Source organism: Thyridium curvatum, assembly GCF_004353045.1.
Source record: "Thyridium curvatum strain D216 chromosome Unknown NODE_16_length_530760_cov_82.129700, whole genome shotgun sequence".
Classification (NCBI taxonomy): domain Eukaryota; kingdom Fungi; phylum Ascomycota; class Sordariomycetes; order Thyridiales; family Thyridiaceae; genus Thyridium; species Thyridium curvatum.
The window spans coordinates 355,474-378,086 of record NW_022156771.1 but is presented as its reverse complement, the minus strand read 5'-3'; the positions used below and the strand labels follow the sequence as shown (position 1 = coordinate 378,086).

At 56.5% G+C, this 22,613-nt stretch overlaps 8 protein-coding genes across 8 annotated transcripts; 3 read left to right on the top strand and 5 right to left on the bottom strand.

Annotated features, from left to right (window-relative positions):
* Positions 1–155: 155 nt before the first annotated feature.
* Positions 156–590, bottom strand: E0L32_003659 (uncharacterized protein; the record flags this gene model as incomplete). The annotated part of the gene is made up of 2 exons (XM_031137983.1): positions 156–446; positions 525–590. 2 exons carry the CDS (start codon positions 588–590, stop codon positions 156–158), a joined length of 357 nt encoding a protein of 118 aa, XP_030998429.1.
* Positions 591–1,404: 814 nt separating this feature from the next.
* Positions 1,405–3,252, top strand: E0L32_003658 (uncharacterized protein; the record flags this gene model as incomplete). Its single annotated transcript, XM_031137982.1, has 1 exon — positions 1,405–3,252. The coding sequence occupies one exon, from the start codon at positions 1,405–1,407 to the stop codon at positions 3,250–3,252; it is 1,848 nt and encodes a 615-aa protein (XP_030998428.1).
* A 951-nt stretch (positions 3,253–4,203) lies between these two features.
* On the top strand, positions 4,204–7,357 carry E0L32_003657 (uncharacterized protein; the record flags this gene model as incomplete). Its single annotated transcript, XM_031137981.1, has 9 exons — positions 4,204–4,245; positions 4,328–4,757; positions 4,834–5,123; positions 5,205–5,218; positions 5,827–5,848; positions 5,895–6,000; positions 6,056–6,073; positions 6,322–6,676; positions 6,727–7,357. The coding sequence occupies 9 exons, from the start codon at positions 4,204–4,206 to the stop codon at positions 7,355–7,357; spliced, it is 1,908 nt and encodes a 635-aa protein (XP_030998427.1).
* A 925-nt stretch (positions 7,358–8,282) lies between these two features.
* Positions 8,283–9,065, bottom strand: E0L32_003656 (uncharacterized protein; the record flags this gene model as incomplete). Its single annotated transcript, XM_031137980.1, has 2 exons — positions 8,283–8,542; positions 8,705–9,065. 2 exons carry the CDS (start codon positions 9,063–9,065, stop codon positions 8,283–8,285), a joined length of 621 nt encoding a protein of 206 aa, XP_030998426.1.
* A 472-nt stretch (positions 9,066–9,537) lies between these two features.
* E0L32_003655 (uncharacterized protein) lies at positions 9,538–10,601 on the bottom strand (the record flags this gene model as incomplete). Its single annotated transcript, XM_031137979.1, has 2 exons — positions 9,538–10,410; positions 10,482–10,601. 2 exons carry the CDS (start codon positions 10,599–10,601, stop codon positions 9,538–9,540), a joined length of 993 nt encoding a protein of 330 aa, XP_030998425.1.
* Positions 10,602–12,689: 2,088 nt separating this feature from the next.
* On the top strand, positions 12,690–14,210 carry E0L32_003654 (uncharacterized protein; the record flags this gene model as incomplete). Its single annotated transcript, XM_031137978.1, has 2 exons — positions 12,690–13,232; positions 13,299–14,210. 2 exons carry the CDS (start codon positions 12,690–12,692, stop codon positions 14,208–14,210), a joined length of 1,455 nt encoding a protein of 484 aa, XP_030998424.1.
* Positions 14,211–15,332: 1,122 nt separating this feature from the next.
* Positions 15,333–15,938, bottom strand: E0L32_003653 (uncharacterized protein; the record flags this gene model as incomplete). Its single annotated transcript, XM_031137977.1, has 3 exons — positions 15,333–15,375; positions 15,580–15,716; positions 15,852–15,938. The coding sequence occupies 3 exons, from the start codon at positions 15,936–15,938 to the stop codon at positions 15,333–15,335; spliced, it is 267 nt and encodes an 88-aa protein (XP_030998423.1).
* A 2,502-nt stretch (positions 15,939–18,440) lies between these two features.
* Positions 18,441–21,315, bottom strand: E0L32_003652 (uncharacterized protein; the record flags this gene model as incomplete). Its single annotated transcript, XM_031137976.1, has 4 exons — positions 18,441–19,423; positions 19,493–20,011; positions 20,431–20,776; positions 21,166–21,315. 4 exons carry the CDS (start codon positions 21,313–21,315, stop codon positions 18,441–18,443), a joined length of 1,998 nt encoding a protein of 665 aa, XP_030998422.1.
* Positions 21,316–22,613: the final 1,298 nt, after the last annotated feature.

The window sequence follows — 22,613 nt, the reverse complement described above, 5'->3', positions numbered from 1 at the left end:
AAGATTCTGCTTTGCGACGCCAATTCTGGTCAGCGGCGTGAGCACCCAAATCATCGAACTTGATTCTGTATTTTTGACTCCTTGAACTCCAGTCGTGCCCAGTGATCCATCAAAACATGATCTGCAGCTCCTGTCTCAACCGTCCCCCTCCAAGCTCATGCCCGCACCAGACCATAGAACAGCGTCCAAGTTAGGATGAAGCCCGCCAGTCCATTGAACAGACCGCCTGTCCAGAACTCAAAGGGACCGCGGAAGTATCTGCTCGTATCAAGCGGCGCCTTGCCGGCCGGTAATGATGTGGGCGCGACGCGCAGCGTGTAGAAGAGGGCGGCGGTGAGAAGGGAGAAGATGATGTAGAATAGAAAGCCGCTGTAGGACTCGAGGCCGAGGATGCCGGCGGCGACGCCGAAAAGAGAGGCTGTGAGGGTCTGCAGGTTGGACAGGGTCTATCGCCATGGGCTAATGTTAGTATTGTGAATTATGCATTTGGCGATGTTGGTCAGGGTCGGGGGTCGCGGGCTGACCTTGGTGTTGTGCATCACCGACTCCTGCACGATGGGAGAGATCTGGAGCTCCTTTTCTGAAGGCATGGTGTGTGCGTGTGTCGTGTGCTCGCGCGTGGAGGAGCAAGCTGGTCGTATGGTGAAGCTATTCGTCCTAGGTAGACGACGTTGAATGCACAGCTTGGCTTCAGAGCATTGGTCTCCAGTGGCGGCCCAGATTGGCATGGTGTCCCACTCAATTAGCGCCAACTCCAGCTCGGGTCAGCACTGTTTACGAGGGCACCCGCCACGGTTCGGCGTGTCGGGCCTTTGATTTTTCCAAGATGACGTCTCATTTCATTCCAGTAGTTCAGGCTATGCGCCACCATCTAGCGCCGGAGCTGCCTGCGTACATGGGGGCGGCGCCGGCGCATGGGACCCAAAGCACCCCAGCACGGAGGCACATGCACAAAACACACCCACGCCCGCAAGCTCTCGCGAACCCTTCTAGATCCACGACACCCCTGCAAGGCCGAAAGCAGAAGCTGTACAAGTGGCCCAACCTGGCGATAGGGGACTCGACTTTCCCCGGACGATACGGACCTGCGCGGACCTCGACCTCTTGAGCCTCCCGAGCTGCGCGCCGACCCCTTTCACCACCCGATCTGCGACACTTTATACGCAGGTCTCCAGATCGTCCCGCTTCCACGCGCAATAACAACAACGATAGTCTTGTGTCACTGTGTCGCGCATTGGTGTGGTGGATGATGCGTCGCTGCCACGGCCTCCGGTAGCACCACCTCCCCCCTCAACAACATATTAATGGAGACCGTTGTCTTTGATCAGTCTCCCCTGGCTGATTACCTTCGGGGTGAGTCTCTGCTCGGCGCTGATATAGAAAAAGCTTCTCACATCTGAGAATATGGTATCCCCAATACTGACGCGCGGTCTCGTGACAGATGAGGGAGAGGTTGACCAGAAGGACTGGGCACAGGCCGAACCCCAGCGAGACGTACACACCCCGCCGCCCAGCCCTCCGAGCCCGTCCTTCGCTCCGGTAGGGCGTCCGCTGGTGAAGAAGCGGTTCCGGAACCAAATACCCAACCCGCTGAAGCTCGACGTGCCCCGAAGTACATCGTTATCCTCCTCGCTTCACAACAGTTACTCCAGGGCGGTGGTCTCGCGCATCGACCGTGCCGACAACTCCAAGTTCATAGAACAGTTCCGATACACCATCATCGCCTCCCAGCTATTGACCGGACATTCGGCTCTCGGAGTGCAACACCGGCCGTCAACACAAGATGGATCCGCAAAAGCTGGGGAACACGATGCGCTGGCCCCGACTACGGCCGGCCTGATGGTCGCTGCGGCAGCTGCGGTGGCGCTCGCGTGGGTGATCAGCTGGGTGTATATGGGAGGGTATTCGTACCTCACCAAGAAACGAGTCTTTGTTGTGCTTGGGCTGCTGGTGGCAGTCTCCGTTCTTGGGCACGCCTACATTCGGCAACAGTGGCTGCGTTACATCAGGAGCCAGGCTCTGAATGAAGTGACCAACTTTGTTACCAGGTCACAAGACTTCGACAGTGCAACCAGCGCCGCTGTGGGGTTGATCCAGGAGGTCGAGCTGGTTTCGCGAGGTTACAGACTCAGCACGCCTCTTCCGCCCGTCAGCCGGATCGACGATCGCAGCCAGTCCCGCCGCTGCAACCGTCTGCGAAAGGTCGTCAAGAAGAGCTTCTCCGATCTGGTTCAGAAGTACACACACACTTCTACCGTGGTTAAGAGCTTCTCGGAACAACTAGACCTGGAGAAGTATTATGACATCTACGACATCAGCGATTTCGACATGTCGGATGCCATGCAGGGGTTCTCAGACAGCGAGTTTGAAGACCCGGAGTCGCTGCGCACCCTGAAAGTTGTCGCCGCCCGGTTCCACACGCTGCGTAAGATGTTCTTGTGTGCCATACTTGCATTGGAAGCGCACGGCGACAACTCGGACTTCCTGCGATGGACGACGGCCGTTGAGGCGCTGCGGAGCTTGAGTACCGTCACTGGGGAGAATTACGAACGCATAAGGACGATTCTCAGCGAAGAGGAGACCTTCCCGAGTGTTCCAACTCCTAAAATGCCCCTCTCTCCAGGCCGCGAGAGGTGGCGATCGTCACTCCGAAAGCTAGATTCCCTCTCGACGGGGATCCGCGGTCTGCAAGCAAAGTTGGTTCTTCTCAGGGAAGAATCGAGCAAGACTTTGAACGAAGCGGATGATGTCTCCGAGCTAGGGCCGAACCTGATGGCGCAGTATGATTCCATCGGGCAAGACCTCAAGATCCTGACGCAAGCTTGGGAGGAAGGCAAGGCGGCACTAGCCTCTGGCATCGACCGCAACGAGAAGCGGCTCTCTTCTATAAGCAGCGTACTTTCGCCGTCGACTTCCCTCAGTGGCATCACGACTGTGGACGAGGGCGGAGTCAGCGATGCGCTTAAGGCCTTGAATGGCGGCTCCCCTTCGAGCAGCGCGATGAGCAGCCCGACGCCGGAGGTGGAGGAAGTCTTTGAGGCTATCGCCATGCCCAGTCGGCCAAAAACCATGCTCAGCCGAGAGGAGCGCCTCGTCAGGATGAGAGAAGACCGCGAGAAACGTGCTGAAGTCAGGGAGCGTTCCGAGGCCAACAAGGGCATGCTGCGCGAGCTTGAAATGGTCATCAACCTTCGACCTAAGCCGCCTACCCGGGTCAACAACGCACCCGCCTCGGGACGGGTCTCGTTATGAACACTGACTGACCATCGTTATGACGTCTACACGATTTTTCTTTTATGTCAACAAACATTGGCGCAACATTTGACTTCTCTATCGAACTATCACGGAGTCTCGTTTTCCCCGCCTTGGAGAACAACGCTGTACAATAGGCATCTGTTTTTTGTTCTGGGTACATAGACATGGGCAGGGTATTCTGGGACTTCGGCGCAACTGCACTTGCGTACATACAACGCAGATCACTGACGTATCTCCATTTCCTTTCTTTACCTACTTCTACCCCTTTTCTCTTCTACTACATCAGCACATACAGCACTGTGCGTGGCATAATTTCTATTTGTGTATAACGATAGCACACAAGGTAGCAAACACATAGCAAACGGGGACGAATAAGATTGAACAGCTACACATCAAACATACTTTCGAACACAGTGATATGAGAGCAGTCCGCATGGCAGGCCAAAAGAAAAGCGAGTCATCAATCCGTTGACCTATCCCCCTTGCAACAGGGAGGCTCTGCGCAGGCGTGGACATATTGCTGGCTGGCGGCAAGTTAGTGCTTTCAATAAGTGCCAGGCACCAGCACCGCTACGCTGGCTGGTGGGCCCGATGAGTGAGTGCCCCGCGATTTTCAAAGAGTGTGTGCGCATCAATTAAACTCGACGCGTCAAGCTCGCGCGGGGCGCGACGAGGGAGGGGACGTGTCGTTCTTTACCTTAGGCCTACCCACCAAATCAAACCAACCCATCATCACATCAGCTGGCACATGCACACCAAACTTTCTCCTGCTCGTACCAAAACAACCTTGCTTCTATTTTGACAGATTGGTCTTGGACGAGATCGAAACACGCCTCTGTAACGTGAGATATCATTCACTGTTGCAATCCCTGATTTGACCCCGACCTTACTCCTCTCTCTTCCCTCACTCGACACTCATCCCAGAAATACTCCTCACACACAGCAACCATGTTGGAAGCACGATTGGAGCAAGCCGCCATCCTCAAGAAGGTGAGAAGATATAATCCATGACACTGAGATGGAAAATGTCTGGTTCGTCGCGGCGTGCTGTACTGACATTTCACCTCGCCAGGTTGTCGATGCGATCAAGGACCTGGTCCAGGACTGCAACTTTGACTGCAATGACTCGGGCATTGCCCTGCAGGCCATGGACAACAGCCACGTCGCGCTTGTCTCCATGATGCTGAAGGCTGAGGGCTTCTCCCCCTACCGATGCGACCGCAACATCGCCCTCGGCGTCAACCTGACCTCCCTGACCAAGGTCCTGCGCGCGGCCCAGAACGAGGACATCCTGACCCTCAAGGCCGAGGACGCGCCCGACAGCCTCAACCTCGTCTTCGAGAGCTCCGAGAACGACCGTATCTCCGAGTATGACCTCAAGTTGATGGACATTGACCAGGAGCACCTGGGTATCCCCGAGACCGAGTACGCTGCTACCATTGCCATGCCCAGCTCCGAGTTCAGGCGCATCTGCACCGACCTGCTGGCCATGTCTGAGTCTGGTAAGGCTTTTGGTTCCAGCAAATCCGGCGCTACAAGTGCATAGCTAACCACTCATTTTTTTTTCTTCTTTCACAGTTACGATCGAGGCGAGCAAGGACGGCATCAAGTTCTCCTGCAACGGTGACATCGGTAATGGCTCTGTCACCCTGCGATCGCACACCAACGTCGAGAAGCCTGCCGAGAACATTGACATTGAGCTTACTGAGCCCGTGTCTCTGACTTTCTCCCTCAAGTACCTCGTCAACTTCTGCAAGGCCGCCGGCCTGTCCAACCAGGTCAAGATCTGCCTGTCCAACGAGGTTCCCCTGCTGGTCGAGTACACCCTGTCTGGCAACAGCTACCTGCGGTTCTACCTCGCCCCCAAGGTATGTGCTTGGTCGCGTCCTACGCTGTTTTTTCCGTCTCCCAAATAAGCTGCGTGCGGTACTAACTGATGTCAACTCTAGATCGGCGATGACGAGTAAACGAGGTCAGAAGATGCAACGGCAAATTAATGAGAACTTTTTACACGGCGTGAATGGCTTTGGCTTCCATGGATAAGGAAGCAAAAAACTGCTTTGGGGGCATGCATGGATTTTGTGAAGGGAGGGGACATCTCAAATAGAGGAGAACTTCTCATATTACGGAGCTTACGCGCCTGCATGGTAATGAATTCCATCTGTTTTTTTCGACAAATTTCAAATGCATGACTCTATCAACTGTGACTGCTCATTGCTCTTCTCTCGGAATGTCAGGAAGTGTCCTTGTCTCTCGTGTCGAGTCCACATACAGTTGCTATCTGGAGTGCGGGGCGCCATAGACAGGCAATCTGCGGGTCCGAGTCGGCGGGAACCCTCTGGAATTGTGGTTTTTTTCAGACGGAAACCGCCGATAAGTGCCCCGAGGAAACACTGCGTCCATTGTTAGTCACAGTGTCCCCGACTATCGCAAGGCTCAGAAGCTGCAAGTGACTCAAAAATCCTGCACGATCTGACCTCTTATAACTCCACAAGTGTTGCATGGAGCGCCACAACCGGATTTGTATAGATCTCTGCTCTCACTGTTCAGTAAATCTCTTAACTTGACAAGTCTTTGCTTCTACCAGCCCGGCGTAGGTCATTTAATCGCGGGGCATCGGGGGCCGTGACAACCCCAAGACTTACCTTTTCCCATCCCACATCGGTCGAGACCCGGCCCCTGTCCACACAGATGAGCGCCGAGCCCGCGGTGCCGGAAACCCGCGTCCTGGCGGTCGCAAGCCATGTAAGAAGCCTTGAGTCTTGCTTCAGTCGTGCGGGTTCATAATGAGCTAATATAGACCGCAGGTTGTCTCTGGGTGAGTGAGACCCTTGATGGATGTGTGGACGGGGCGAAGCCTTGGCACATACATGGCTAGGCTCTGAACGTGACTGACGACGTTTTCTCCGTTGCAGCAATGTAGGAAACAAGATCGCCGTGTTCGCGATGCAGTCGCTGGGCTGCGACGTGGCAGCGCTCAACACGGTACAGTTCAGTAAGGTCTCCCCCCCCCCTTCGTGTCGGGTTCGCACACTCGAGAGCTGACGGAAAGAAACCACACCACAGGCAACCACACGGGCTACAAGCAGTGGAAGGGCACGCGCGTCTCGGCGCAGGAGATCTCGGACCTCTGGGAGGGCCTCAAGATGTCGTACCTCGACGACTTTGACATGATGCTCTCGGGCTACGTCCCCGGCGCCCCGGCGCTCGAGGCCGTGGGCCGCATCGCCGAGGAGCTGCGGGCCCGGGCGCGCGACCGGCCCGGCAGCTTCTTCTGGGTGCTCGACCCGGTCATGGGCGACAACGGGAACCTGTACGTCGGGCCGGACGTGGTGCCCGCGTACAAGAAGCTGCTCGTGCACGCGGACCTGATCCTGCCGAACCAGTTCGAGGCAGAGTGGGTTTTCCCTTCACACCCCCCGTCCTCTCCCTGTCTCTCTAAATTCTTGACTGACACGCAAAACAAAAAAGACTCCTCTCGGGCGTGAGGATAGACAGCATGGCCACGCTCCACCGCGCCATCGACGCCATCCACGAGACGTACCGCGTGCCGCACGTCGTCATCACCTCGGTCAACCTCGCCCACGACGACCACCCGCCCCAGTCGCTGTCGGTCGTCGGCTCGAGCATGACCTCGGCGGGCAAGTCGCGCGCCTTCAAGATCGTCTTCCCCGCCATCGACTGCTACTTCTCCGGCACGGGCGACATGTTCGCCGCGCTCATGGTCGCGCGCATGCGCGAGGCCGTCTGGGCGGCGGCCGCCTCGACGGACGGGGAGGGGGACGGGGAGGGTGAGGCGCTGCGGCGGAGGCACAGCTGGCTCAGCGGCGACGGGGTGGACGCGCTGGACCTGCCGCTGGCCAAGGCGGCGGAGAAGGTGCTGGCCAGCATGCACGAGGTGCTGGAGAAGACGGCCGAGGCGATGGGCAGGGAGATGAAGGCTGTCAGGGCGGCGGCGGCGGCGGAGAGTGGCGGCGGTAGCCCTGAGGACGAGGCCAAGAGGATGCACCTGCTGCAGTCGCGGGCGGCGGAGCTGAGGCTCGTGCGCAACCTGGAGTCGTTGAGGAGTCCCAAGGTCGAGTTTCGGGCGAGGAGGATGTAAAGAGAGAGCAAAAGGGGGGCCGGGGGCCGCCATTTGGTTTGATGCTAGGAGGGACCTCCCAGGAGCCTAGAGCGAGCCCTTATAAGTGTGGTTAGGGCCGTCAGTTTGTCGGGGAGGAAAAGACGAGTGGACAATTTGGCAACATGGTCAGATTGGAATAGGGGCAGGATTAAAAGGTTGCAAAGGCAGGCCGAGGAGGACCCGAGTTCGATTCCCAGTGACGACAACAATTCGAAAAAAATCCCGACGACAACACAGACCACTACTCGACGACAGTGCGATCCTGTGCGGCAGCAAAATCCCAGTTAGGGATTTTCGTAGCAGACTCCCCTCCGGGTGAGTCTGTGAGCTTTTTGCCGGCCATGACACCCCCTTTTCTTTTTTGCGCATATTTATTGTTGGTGTTTTGAAACGCTGGCAGAGGTCTGGGATACGGCGGGCTTGGCATGGCTTCGTAGATTGAGCAGTGACGAGCATTGTTTTGGGTTTAGAAAGAGAGTGACGGGGAATAGGGGTGAATCATCTTGGTTGTATTAGCATTATGCATTGGGAGAGGCGAAGGGGCAAAAAGACAGGACGAGATACACTTCAACAGTAGATTTGCATGGCTTTGTTTTTAGATTCACCGTCTAATCGTACTTTACTCTCATGGCGAGACAAGCTAGCTTGCCTTCTCTATACGAAGCGTCATCCAGACATATGACATATACAGCCTGGTGTTGATCGCCCCTTTCAAGGTTCTCGGGTGCCCAGCCTTTGGGGCAACAGAAGCCATGTATGTGTGAAACGCCGATTCCACCCCAAACCAATTATTTCCCATGTTCATGACAAGACATCAACGTCCCTATTCCCGTCTTTTTCCCCCCTTCCCTGTTCCCCAGAGACGGGGGGGGGGATCAGTTCCATATTGCCACAACCATCTTTCCTAGTTGTGGCCAGTGCTGCCGAAGCCGCCGGCGCCGCGGACGCTCTCCTCGAGCTCCTGGACCTCCATGACCTCGGGCGTGTAGATGCGCTCGAGCACGAGCTGCGCGACGCGGTCGCCCTCCTGGATGGTGAAGTCGGCGTCGGCGTGGTTGAAGAGCAGCACCTTGACCTGGCCGCGGTAGTCGGCGTCGATGACGCCGGCGCCCGTGTCGATGAAGTGCTTGGACGCCAGGCCGGAGCGGGGCGCGATGCGGCCGTCTATTCGCAACCCAGGTCATCAGTCAACTGCCCAGTCTTTGGTTGAATGTTGCTCGTAGGGTGGGGTTGGGGAGGGGGGCAAGGGACCAACGCGGCAGGGCAGAGGAAGAGGACAGGGCAGGAGAGAGGGATGGAAAAGGAACAACGACGGCGTTAACGTACAGGTGCCGGCGGGGACGGCCATGGAGATGTCGGTGTCGACGAGGGCCTTGCCCCGCGCGGGGATGACGGTCTCGCGCGCGGCGTAGATGTCGTAGCCGGCGGCGAAGGCGCTGCCGCGCGTGGGCAGGCGGCCCTTGTCCGAGAGCTTCTTGATCAGCAGGGGCGGGGCCTGGTCGAGGGTCGTCACGGCCGCGGCGGCGGAGGTGCCGTTGGTAGCAGCAGCGGAAGACATGATGGGTAGGGCGGAGGAAGCGGCGTTGTCGGTCTTGACGCGCTTGGCAGGCGGGGAGGTCGGCGGCGATGCTACGGCTGCGGCGGTGGTGGGCTCTGCTTGCTGGGGGGAGGCGGAGGTGGTGGTCATGTCCTTGTGTTGGGGAAGAACGAGCTGGGTTGTACCTAGGGTGTAGTTTGCGGGAGAAGTTTGGGAGTTGGTCGAGTGTGAGGTCGAGAGAGGTTGATGTACGGGAGGCTGCAAGGTGGGATGAAGTGCAATAAGAGGGGCGGTGTGGAGGAGACGCGACGGGGACGCGCACAGCGCGTAAAGTGGTGTCCCGCGGGCAGTCAATTGGCCAATCAAGGGATGCGCAACTCTCTCCTTTCATTCACATGCTGCATCTTCTCTCCATAGCTGACAAGATACAGGCATGGTGAACGGTGCTTAGTAAGATAAGCTGCTCTGGTATCAAGGCGTCTATGTGCGAGATACAACATCATCAGAGAGTCTGTCACGACCATTTGCACTTCGCTCGAGAGACGAGAGCGCCTCCGCATGACCTGCCCTCAAATCAAGCATGAATGCCATGTATTGGAAACTTGGAATATAGCTGTAGGCTCTAGTCGTCCAAGTCTCGTCCAAAATCAATCAAACGTAACCTAGTCGCATCCTTCGGATGGAACTGAGCAACATGGGAGCGAACTAGGAATCGGGATGCGGCCGAGTCTCGCGGTATCCTGACATATGCCGCGGAGGCGTCGCCTTCTGATGCCATGAGGCTGTTCAGCAGTTCCTCCAACAGCCCTCGCAGCTCTTTACCAGCTGCAGCCGCCTCATTTCTTGGGCCCTTGCTAGACGCTCGCTGGTCTGGCTCGTTGCTACCCCAAATGTCGTCGATGCGACGTTGCCGTTTGTCCTGGTCTGGGTCTCCCTTCGTCTTCTTCAGCTTGCCCTGGGCGCTGAAGCCCGCAGCCAGGTCATCGGTATCGATCTCCATCATGTCACCGACTACCGGGCCGCCCAGCTCTTCTGCGGCCAGCATTGCGGCCACATGGTCGTCGATGAACTGGTTCAGAGACTTTAGGAGCTTGGACGTATCCTTGTCGAAGTCCCTCTTCTTCTGTTTCAGCTCACTCAACTTGTCCTGGGCAATCTGCTCAGGGGTCATGTCTTTCTTGGCCTCTGCTCCATTGCGCAGGGACTCGAGCCTTTTCTCGAGTTCCCGTTGCAATGCTTTCTGATCAGCGAGGTTAGCCTGTTCTACATCGAGCCGTTTGGTCGCCATCTCCAGCGTGGTCCTTTGACTCTCGAGATAGGACCGAGACTCGGCGATGATCTGATGCGTCTTGCGCATGGCAAGCAGAGCTGGCAACACAGACTCCCTGTGCGGGAAGAAGGGTTCGGATTTTGCGACATCATCATAGGCCCGCTTCAATATTTCTAGCGAAGCTTTCGCATCCCCCGGCCTGGGGTTTGCTTCTCGGAGTCGTAGCTAGGGGGTTTGATCAGTCCCGAGTCCATACAAAAAATAAAGCCATAAAGACTCAGGTATACGTATCGTACCTCATTCAAAGCTTGTTCTTGCTCCTTTACGGCATTCTCAAGCTCCCGGATGGAAGCATCCAGACTTGCCTCGTGAGCGGGATCCTCAAGACGCGGGGCGGGTCGCACCGATGTCTCCATGATGAGCACAGGATGGGTTCGTTCTAGCGAGGATCAAACTTGTCGCATGGCCTGGTCCTTCTGGAAGGAGGCTCAAGCACCGCTCAGGCCAGGTGGATCAGACAGAGCCAATGTTCAGAATGTTCAGGGGTGACAAGGCCACGGGAGAGGGCCGCGAAAGTGAGGCAAGCAAGAATGGGGCGACAGAGGCAGAGCAAAGAGTCTTCCTCCCTACGAAGTACTCCGTATGAGGATCCAGGGGGGTGTTGTGCGACGATCTCCACCGAATTTCACAGTCAAAGATGACTGATCATACGGCGAGCGGCAGCTATGCGACTGCGAGTGTGTGGTTTTGGTGTTGCAAGACGCGTGCGCTGGCCGCGTGTTGGCTTGAGAATGGCGCTAGACCGGGAGCCGTGACAGGGAGTCCAAGCAGAGACGGGCAGGTGAGGCAGGACTGGCAGGGCTGGGCACCTCGCAAACCCACCCATAATTACAGTAATTACAGGTGCGCACAAGTACTCGGCCAAATTTCCGATCGACGGTGAGACAACTTGACCTACTTGTACCTACGGAGAAGAAGCCCTGTCTGAGTATCAGGCTGGTACGTACCTACGTGCGTGTCTACCTGGGTCTGTGTTTCGTTCATCCGATGGGGAAGACACGTCGTCAAATATGCCACCAAACAAAGTGATGCAGGCTTCAAATGATTAATAGGTACTGTGTCAAAGCCTGTTCCAATATTCCCCTTCGTCCCTCTCCCGGGTGCTGCTTGCTTTTTTCCGCTGTTGCTTGTCCAGTTCCCGATGGAACCCCACTCTGCAAAAGCAAAGAAACTGCCGTGGTTGGTCCAAGCTTCAGGCAGTGGATACCTGTCATGCCCTGTCTTCTCTCAGTGAGCAAACCAATTTGATTGATCCTCCTCGGGCCTTCTCATAGGGCATGACAGTGGGTGGTAGTGGGCATCATTGGTCCACCAACCTGCTGAGGCGGCACCTAAAATTCCCAGGGCGGACACATTTGTGTGACTAAACGGCAGATCTCGCGCAAGTTTCATCACCATTTTCCCATCTCCCTCTCCTCACTCCACCCTGAGTCCCTCCTTCGCTCAAGAAAACCACCTCACGTTTTCGAGACACTGCACATTCCCCTTGTCTTTGTCGTCTTCCCTTGCCCAGCAAGCCCAGTCTCATCCTCATCATCCCCCCAACACAATCGTCCCACCCCGACCGACGATCTTTCCCGTCACGAGACGTTGACTTTTCTTCTTCCCTGTCGGGTGCCTTGAACCTTATCTCTTTCCTTCCCTCCAGACTCTTCCCATCCTCCAACCTCGACCAACAAAACCGCCTCCGGACTCCGCCCATCCTCATCTTTTCATTTCCGGGCTGAACAACCAGGTTTTCAGGCCTTCTCATCCTTTAGGGTCGCGCAGCATTTCTTCTCAGCTTCACGTCCTCCGTCTTGGAAAGTTCTCCAGTCCAGGCCTCCAAGGGAAGATAGCCCCGACGAAGTCGCTGCGACGAGAGCTGCAGATAGTGCTGCAGTCTACCGGAGCATTTAGAGGTTTGAGAATCACTTCTCTGATCCCAAAGCATCATCAACTTCCCGGACACTACACAGCTACCAGTCCACCACAAAGTCGTTGTTCTTGGGTGCCAGTTCACTGAGCTTCTCTGCCTGCTGCCTCAATCTTTCTCGCTCTTCCACCTGGTCCACATCTACCGCAAGCTCCTCACGTCCTCGAGCATCTGAAGCACCTTTCCCATCAGCCTTCAATCTCTTTCCTCCGTCCAAGAGGAGCACCTGGTCTCTTGAATCACTGCACCTGCACCAGAAGCCGAATCCTCACAACCCAACCCGACTCCATCCACGCCGTCTCATCGCCGTCACTTCATCGACCTTTTGTCTCGACATCCCTTCTCCCGCGCGACCGTTTCCTGATTCCAGCACTCCCTTGCCCGAATCGCCACTGCACCTACACGTTTTCCTTTCGAAAACCCCAAAAAGGTGTAGATAAAACAAACGATAATACCAAAATATCTCGACTTGAGAACCACCCATTCCGATTGCCATCCCAATCCGAGTGATTTGTTATCAGATTTCACAATGTCGACCTCACCACCCCCGGCCCAGTCGACCAAGCGGCCCCTCGAGGAGGCGTCTTCCCCTTCGCGCACTGGCGACCAGCCCGAAGCCAAGCGCCCTGCCCTTGACAACGTCATACGCAACGACGGCGAAGTGAAGGAAGACATTGCTGCCAGCAACGGTCTTCCGCCGATCCCCCCACCTGTGGCCTCCTCGGAGTCTAACGAGACGGGAAAGACGAATGGAGAGAAGACTGAGGTCAAGGACGAGCAGGGAGACACTGTTGTCCCTGATGCAGCAGAGACGAAGCCGATTGCGAGCACTGCGGCCGGTGCCGCATCTGTGACCGCAGCTTCTTCAGCAAACGCCCACGACGAGACTGCATGGATCCATATCCGCGCCGTCATCTCCAGCCCTGAAGCTGCCACGATCATTGGCAAGGGCGGTGAGAATGTGTCCAAGATTCGGCAAATGTCCAACGCCAAGTGCACTGTCAGCGACTATCAGAAGGGTGCAGTTGAGCGTATTCTTACCGTCAGCGGAGTTGTCGATGCTGTGGCCAAGGTAAATTCTGAACGAAGCCCCCCTAGGTATTTCTAGCACGATGGGCAATTAGCTGACACAATATAGGCTTTTGGTCTCATCATTCGGACTCTGAACAACGAGCCCCTCAGCGAGACTTCCAATGCCCAGTCCAAGACATACCCTCTTCGCCTTCTCATCCCCCACATCCTGATAGGCTCCATCATCGGCAAGGGAGGTGCCCGAATCAAGGAGATCCAGGAGGCGTCTGGCGCTCGTCTAAATGCATCTGACTCCTGCCTGCCCTTGTCCTCGGAGCGCTCCCTCGTGGTCATGGGTGTGGCTGATGCCGTGCACATTGCGACCTACTACGTCGGTAGCACGCTTCTCGAGCAGCTCAACGAGCGGTTTGGAGGCCCTGCTGCTTCGGCCTACGCCACTAGGAGCGGTGGACCTGTCGGCGTGGTTCCAGGCGGCATGCAGGTCGTACCCTACCTCCCTCAACCTGCCGGGGGCAACTACGGCAACCGCGAGAACTATGGCCGGCGGCAGCAGGACCCCAGGTCGCACCACATGGCGCCCCAGCCGTACGGACAGCAGTACGGCCATCCCCACGCTGCCCACCAGCCGAGCCCCGCCATGCCCATGCACTACGGCGCACAGGCAGGCGGTGGTGCGTACGGCGGCCACATGGCGCCGCACCAGGGACCTCATGTCGGTGGTCCCCAGGCCCACGGTGGACCGCAGGGCCAGCCCATGCACGGCGGTGTTGCTGGTGCTCCCCTGACGCAGCAGATATTCATCCCGAACGATATGGTCGGCGCGATCATCGGCAAGGGAGGACAGAAGATCAACGAGATACGCCAGGTGTCTGGAAGTGTCATTAAGATCAACGAGCCGCAAGATAATAGCAATGAGCGTCTCGTGACGATCACGGGCACGGAGGAGTGCAACCGCATGGCGCTGTACATGCTTTACTCGAGACTTGGTATGAGAGACGCTACCCCCCTTACGTGTTGAATCGGTGATACTAATCGTCGACTGTGGTTGAAATAGAGAGCGAGAAGCACAGGATCTAGGGAACAGCCGCCCAGAGGACACTTGACTCATTCCGGACAACGCGCGAACAATAACTTAATTTGACGATTTGCTCTTTCCTTTTAACGTCTCGGGTCTTTCTAACTGGGGAGATGGCAAGTAGACTCGGAGTTCCGGGAGAAACAGTCTTTTCCTTTTCTTTTTTCTCTCTTTCAAGGAGTGGCAGAATAAAATTATCCGGGTGGTTGGTGAGCGAATGGTCTCCAGGTCCTTTGCAGTTTAGCGTTTACTCCAGAACACGCAAGCTCATCGCAGCGTGCATACGGTTCTGGAAGACCCTTTCTAATCTCACGTCGTCGTATCTCGATTTCATCATCATCTTGCCCTTGTGCCCAGTTACCAAGATCCGCTCCTCTCATTGCCGCGCTCTGCCTCTCAGGTCTCCGGCTATGCCTGCCGTATCCACCATGAGATTTGTAACCTTCCAAGGGCCGCAGCCACGCATCACACTGTTTCCCATGGGCTCCATCTCACACTCGCCCCACGCCCATCCCAAGCGATGCCTACCCGGTCCCATTTGTATACGGTTGTATACGGCTCTTGGTGTGACTTTATAGATGCTCCTCCAACATCCGAGGATTTACTAATATTTGCTAGGACTCCTCGGTTCTCAACTCTTTCGCCCGGCCGTTACCTTTGCGCAGCACAGTACTCGTGCCGAGAGTTCGGGCAAGGCTTTGAGCCTCTTACACAATAATACAACCACAGCTTGGGCTCCTCATCTATCCAGAGGCACGTCGGTCACACTTACTATCAAGGTTGGTAACAGGATGCGTTACTGTCGTTTCAATTCTTACTGTCTGAGCACAAAAAATCATATTCTCCCGTCGTCCCATGGCGAGGGCCTTAATCGTACAAACGAACAGGGGATGCTTCCCAGATCTCTCTCTCAACAAAACAAAGAAAAACCACAGCCGTTACAATCTTCAAGGGTTAAATGTTCGTGGCACTATCGCACTTGCTTCCACCGCCCTCCTTTCTAGCGCCCTCTGTGTTGTTGTTCTTGGAACCCCCGAACCACCAGCGCTGCTGCCAGTTCCCAAACTAGGAGGAGGTGCTGCCGCCCTGCTGGGGACCGTGAACCCAGCTGCAGAGGACATTCAGTCAGCACATCTGGTTGTTGTATGGTGGTGTGGTGTACCGGACTGGACGTCTTTTGATAGAAAGATAGAAAAATATCCCGGTAAGATGTGACATAGAAAGAAGAAGAATGGGAAGAGTAGATAGAAGAGTAGACAGAGAGATATTTTAGAGGGGAAGAAAGAAAGAAGCACATCACTCTTGCACATACTTTTGCCACATCTTGCCCAGGAAGCCGGGCGTAGGGCGCTGCTCGTTGAGGCTCTGGCGGCGGGCCTGCTGGGCGGGGTCGCTGGAGCGCTTCTGCTCGTGGAGGGAGGCGAAGAGGCCGCCTGAGCCGTGGGAGGCCTGGAGATCATCACAGCAAAGGGGCAGTTAGCAATGTGTGTTTTTGCGTGATGGGGGAAGTCGGTTCTCTTTTCTTTGTCTCCCGGATCGTGTGTGAATGTTGGTCAGGATGAGGAGTGCGTGGCAGCCACTTACACGGCGAGGAGAGGCGGCGGAGCCCGCGGAGCCGGTCGAGGCCATGGAATCGGAGCGCTGCTGCTTGGCGGTGGTCTGCGAGTCCATGATGTTGGGTGTTATATGTGTGTGTATTTTTAGGATGATGATATTTGTAGGGGGGTCGTTTTCGTTGTTTGGTAGTGTTTTCAAGGGTATTCGTTGATGATGTTGATCGAGTAAGACAAAAGGAGGAGAGAGACAGTGCTGTTCTAACGAACAATGAGGGGTCGAGGGAGGAGAGAGACTCTCAGCTATATAAAGGAGAAGGAGCTCGTGTGTGTGTGTGCGCGTGTGACTTCTCTGCTTGCTTCTCAGATACTCGGAGCTATGTAGGTTTCGTCACCAATCCCAAGAGGGATCAGCCCATTGCTCTGCCCTCCCCCTCCCCTCCCCTCCCCTCCTCGCTCTCTCTGTACTTTCCTGCTAGTCTGGCATGGATGGGTTGGGGGCCCGGGTGGGAGATCATCATGACTTCACCAATGAGACTGGCCCGAAAGCTAAAATGGATGGCTCCTCCCAGCCTATCAGCGCCGACTAGTAAGTCAGTGAAAGAGAGGGAGGGTGTGAAAGGAGTAGATGCGGACACAGAAAGAGAGAGAGGGCGTGTGGTCTAGAACTGGAGGGTGGCAGGGCGGAGAGATCCTCCCATTCCTTTTCGGCATAGGTCCCCTGGACGATCCCTCTCATCACTGACATAAGCTTCCCGGGCCATCCTACCTACCCCCGTCCTTGACTCTCGGACGACCGAGACGTCCGCCATTCTGGATTTGCTTACGAATGAATGCTGACAGTAAACTTCGATCGGAAGTTCGCGAAGGGCGAGCCCTCCGTTCCCTTTCGGTCCCGAGGTGGAAAAGCCCGGTGTCCAACAGGAAGACAAGGCCGGCTCTGGTCGGTGTAATGTACTTGTGGTTTGATTTACGACGACTAATCCCTGGCTGGGGGGCCAAGTACAAGCTGCATGGCAAGCTGCAGTACCCCGCAGATGCCACAACCCCTTGAGCGCTTGCAGAGAGCAGTGGTCTGATGTCTCGTCTGGCCTGCCGGGCAAAGGCCAGCCCATTGATTACCTGCCATTGCGAGACCACCACTCATTGGAAGACATCATCCATTCTTACACTAGTCAGGGCAAACGTCCTTCGATAAGGGCTACGTGCCTTCGTAACTCGGATCGTTCGAGGCACAATGCCACCGTGCAGTTTAGTTCATGGGCAGGCAGTCAGGCAGTAAGGAACTGGAACTGAGTCGTGCGAGCCATGACGCTGACAGGCGGAGCGCAGCAATCCTGCATGACGTTATGGGGGAGGGGGAGAACCTCGTGTGGGGCGCGGGACCTTGTTAGCGGTTTCTGGGGGAGGCATGTGTGACTTGATAGCGATGCATTGGTGTGTGGGGTAGCTAGTTACCTATGTAGTTAGGTGGGCACTCAGGGTCCCCTCTTCTCCTCAAGTCGTGCGAATACGTATGAAGAGACGCCCGTCCATACTTCAGCTGAGTCTGAGATGGAGGAGTTGAAGATGAATCTGGGTCACAGTTGCTGATATCTCGGGTATCAATAGAAAGACATCGATCTACAAGGTTGTCTCGAACAAACTCGATGCAGAGGCAAATGTGGGCATCATGCAAGGCTAACATGAGCACAGATGGACCTCTTGCTATGGTGAAGCCTTTGTAAGATCCAGACATCTCTCTTCCAATCCTCATTAGTTGAATATGAGCCTTTACAGAGTTCCAAAGACTTATAAAGGCACCAGGCTTAAATTTAAGCTCCATCATCAGGTATCGTCTGTTATCAAACCGTCTGAATCTAAGCTCGCGATACCCGGACAGGGGTCCGTGATTTAACTAGCCCTACCAGCTTGACTCCAAAAGAGGCTGGATCGTCTTGGCATGCTATTGTTGCCTTGAGCTGAAAATGTCTCTTCTACCACCACGACCAACTGCACGGGACCGCAGATGCAGCTGGTCTGAAGGGACAACTGTTGTTGTTAAGTCATCGTCAAACAGCCCTCAGCTCCAAAGTGTATGGCCCGGGCTGTGCGACCTTGTCTCTCCAGTAAACTCATTGCTATGTGCTCAGCTCAAGACCTCGACGACAGCCGCCGTTATCAAACCAGACGGTGACCTTCATGACAAAACAGGCAGACAGTATCGTCTTCTACTCTAGACCAGACCATGGAGGGAGCGAGCGTGACTCTAGACTTTGACGCCCTTCCGTTGGAGATATGGACTGCCATCGCCGGGTTCTTCTACCCGCACGAGCTCGCCGTGCTGTGTCGGGTCTCGAAGCTCTTCCGGGAGCTCTTCAGACCCATCCTGTGGAGGCACATGAGCTTCCGGTGGCCGACCACCAACAAGAAAGACAGGTACCCGGGTAAGCGGCTGCTCGAGTCCGACTTTGACCAGCGGCTCGTCAGCCTCACCCTCGAGACGTACCACGGCCGCCACGCCAACGCGTCGTGGCCCATCGCAATGAAGAAGTGAGTTTTCTGCCAACCCCTTCCCTTTTTTTTTTTTTTTTTTCTCTCTCTCTCGGAGGCTCGCACAGAACTTTCAAGAACAACCAGGCTAACCGCACGGCACAGAAAGACGAGGTCGGCCGTGCTGAAGCGGCTCCGCGCCGCCGGCGCGCTGTCGTCCCTCGCCGTCGTCCAGTTCCCGCGCCAGGTCCTCGTGCACCGGCCGCCGCAGTGGACGAGCAGCCTGCTGCAGCACCTCCGGCTCGCCAGCCTGCGCAGCCTGACCCTCGTGGGGCCCGCGAGCATGGACGCCGAGGCCACCGCGTCCATCATCCTGGCCTCGCGCGGCCGCCTGCGGGCGCTGCGCGTCCACGGCTCGGCCGAGGCCCTCGACCCGATGTTCTACCTGTCGCGCCGCCAGCCCGCCTACGTCGAGGACGTCCGGCTCTTCTGGGCCCGGGTCATGAGCCTCGTCGCCGAGGGCCGCGCCTCCTCCTCCTCCTCCTCCTCCTCGGGCAGAGTCGACCGCGCCGACGAGCCGCCGCTGCGCCTGCGCGAGCTCGCCGTCGACGACTTCGCCGGCGTCGACTTCTCGTCGCTGACGGACCCGTCCCGCCTGCGCCGCCTCGCCCTGCACGACCACCTCAGCCAGGAGGCCGAGGCCAGCCCCGGCGCCGCGCGCCACCTGCGCGCCGCCGTGAACCTCGAGGCCCTGGCCGTCACGCGCCTGCGCCAGGACACCCTCGCCCTCGTCGAGCACGTCCACGCGGCGCGCCCGCGCCCGGGCGGCGGCAGCGGCAGCGGCAGCGGGCTGGCCGAGCTGACCGTGCGGCTGACGTCGACGCGAATGCTCAAGGAGGCGCCCGCGGTCTTGCAGAAGAAGGAGTGGCGGCGGCTCAGCCTCCGGCCGGAGCGGGGCTACGTCAACCTGATGAAGTGGACCGAGAACATCCCGGCCCTCGGGGCGGGCTTGGAGGAGCTGCACCTCGCTCTGAGGCTCCCGGACAAGGTTTGCCACTCCCCCCCTTTCCTTTTTTCCAACCCTCAACCCCGCGGAGCGGGTTTCCCATCCCTCCAATTGTCTCCCTTGCTCTACGTAGCTGTTTATCAAAAAAAAAAAAAAAGAAAAAAAAAAGGGGCAGAACGCTAACCCCCACTCACCAACGTACAGGACGCCGTCCCAGACATCATAGCCCCCCTCTCCCGCCTCAGGCTCCTCTCCGTCGAGTTCAGCCAGTACCGCCATCCCGACGACAAGCGCAAGCTCGAGGACCTCGTCGACAAGTGGGCCGCCGAGGTGCTCCTGCGGCACGAGCGCGACGTCGCCGCCGCCGCCCCCGTCGAGACGACGCCCATAGCGACGCCGCCGGCGTCGGCCCTGACCGAGGTCCGGGTCGTGCTGGAGCGGCGCATCGGGCACGACACGCGCAGCCCGCGCGGCGAGACCTTCTTCGAGGAGTGGTCGTACTTCAAGTCGTGGCAGAGCAGCGCCGGCGGGGACGAGGTGGCGGTGGCGGCGCTGCCCGAGAGGGAAAAGGAGGACGGCGAGATCATCAGGCACCCGGCGCCGGACTGGCGGTTGGTGCGGCACGTCCGGCGCCTGCCGGCCGAGTCTGTCGGCGCGCTCTGACCTACTTTTTGCTCTGCTATGGCAATGTGTCTGTCTTCCGAGGAAGGGTGCTTTGTGTGTGTGTGTGTGTGTGTGTGTGTGTGTGTGTGTTTGTCGGAGGCTGGGGATGTGGAAGGAGTCTTAAGTACTGTTTTTTTTATTTGGCAGAACTGCCTGGGTATGGAGGTATCGATACAGTTCTTAGACTCTCATTCTAGCATAGGTACTGCATAAGCTCCTAAAGGGGAACAGCGGCAGCCTTCTAATGTCTATCCCCTTGCGATGCCTTGTGCCTAGCTCGTTTGGACAGACATCATCTTCGTATTCCTATTGGCAGCAAGTCGGCATCTTGACTGCCGATTCTCAAGAAACTCAACCATCCATGTCCGTCCCAGATTTCCTTGCTCCCGCCGCATCCTGCACCAGGCTATCAAATCCAACATGGCCCTGAGTATCTGGATCTGCTCCAGCACGCTCGATCGACTGGTACCGCCCCCAGAGGATTTCGCCTCGACACTCGATTCATATTCGAATGCCTCCACCATGTCTGCTGTGAACCGAGAATCAATGGCTTGCAGTTGCTCAAGGGTCAGCTTGTCCATCGAAATGTCCGGCTTTTCAGACAGTACAACGACGCGTCCAGAGATGTGGTGAGCCTCTCTGAACGGACATCCCTTCCTCACCAGCCACTCTGCGACATCAGTGGCCAGCATCGTTTTGTCCAGAGCAGCCTCCATCTGCTCTGGCCGCACCTTCAAGGTAGCAATGACCCCATTAGCTATGCCTAGACTGTCCGAGATAGTCTGAACGGAATCCAGCATAAGCACCCACGGCTCCTAGAGATCTTTGTTATAGCAGGTCGGCAAGCCTTTCACTCTACCAGATGAACAGTCAGTCAGTAGCTACTCTTGACACGCTCCTAGTCACCCTTGAAGCCAAGGCAACTAGCTGAGATGCTAATATGAGAACTCACCATCATCAACCCGGCCGTTTGACCGAAAGAACGCCCCGACTTGCCCCGCAGAAGCTCCAACGAGTCCGCGGCATGATGGCGAAAGTTCCCTGCTTCCATTCTTCCATCACCTGGAGCAGACCACGCTCAATCGCCTGAAATTCGTCTTTTGCTGATGATGCCAGCCTTTGAGTTGGCCCTGGCAAAAGCAATCGATCCAAGGATATCTTTCTTTTGTAAAGAGTCTTGTCGTACTGGATGGAGGCATTGTACTTTGTTCATGAGAGGATCCATGGCACCTGCGCACCGTGAGGTCAGTATCCTGCATCCGATGCCTGTGTCCCGAGACATTCGAACCTCCGAACCACCTCCCCCTCCCCAGAGCATGCCAGCTGCCAGGGCGTCCGCCTTTTTCTCGGCCATGTTGAAGTATTTGTGAGTGCCGTTCGTTGTGCTCGTTGCGTTCCCAAGGCTGATGAAAATCAATGGATTCGATGAGACCAATGGAACATATGGCACGCAATGATACCAATTAGCGTTCGAGACCAAGGGCGTGAGCAATTGAGGTCGAGAAGTTTGTTGAGGAACGAGAGTTGGTCGATCAGTTGAGGGCTTGAGGCACAAGTACAGTCATACTGGTGTTTGTGTCACGTAGGGCAGGGACCCCGCCTACTTGCTTTTTGTACAGAATCACCGAGGCAAGTGAGCGATCAGGATAGTTGACGGAAGTTCATCAGGAGCTACATCAATGTGTATCAATCAAAATATCCTTGTCATATCCTTGCCCTGGAACTCGGAAGGGCTGTCCCACCACCTAGAACCGATGGGTGATGGATAGTCAAGGACTTCTGCTAGCAGTCCATCAACTAACCTGACCATCACTCGGTCCTGTTAGGAAGCTGTCAAAATGCCTCTCCCGAGGGAAGATTTGACTTTTCTGTCCCAGCGGCATCTTCCGCGCATCCCCTTTTCTTGACCAGGGGTCACTCATGTGCCGTGGCTTTGACAGCTCTTCACCAACAACCCCAGATCGGCGATGCACCCAAGACACAGAGGATGCCAAGGGGAGCCAAAGAGACGGCCACGAGCCCGCGCGCACGGCCTAAAGTCTAAAATGCCTTCTTGGAGCTGGGTCGGTCAGCAAGGAATGCTGGGGGACTGGTGCGGTGGGTTAGGACGGCGCCGCGCCAGAACAGCCATGTGGAATGCAGAACAAGATATGAGAGAGGGAAGTGAGACACAATACTGGAGACCAGCACGCGGCCGCGCCAGCGCGAGTCACGAAGAGCAAGCCGCACCCCCTCTTTTTCTCTTCGCGAGTTCTTCAGAGAGACAGAGAGAGAGGGGAAGGGGAGGGGGGGATAAAGGTGAAATGTCGCGCATACATATTGTATTGCTGGCGCACCCATGCACGCAACCTTTCGAGTCCCTGACGACGACGGCCCCTTGCAGATTTTCGACCAACAAAAAAGGTCCCAAATGGCGGTGATGAAACAACGAAGTTCGGAACCCGAAACCCAACATAGGCGGCAACCCGAAGCGGCTGGGCAATGTGACTCTGGCGGACCCGGCTATATGCAGAGTGCAATATATTCGGAGACCGGGCGGACCTCACCATCGGGAAGTCTGGTAGCGAGCCAAAGCATATCGAGGGACGAGAGCCTCCTCCCCATCTTCCCACCCAAATTTTGTTTAACCGGACCTCGATGATAAACCTTCGA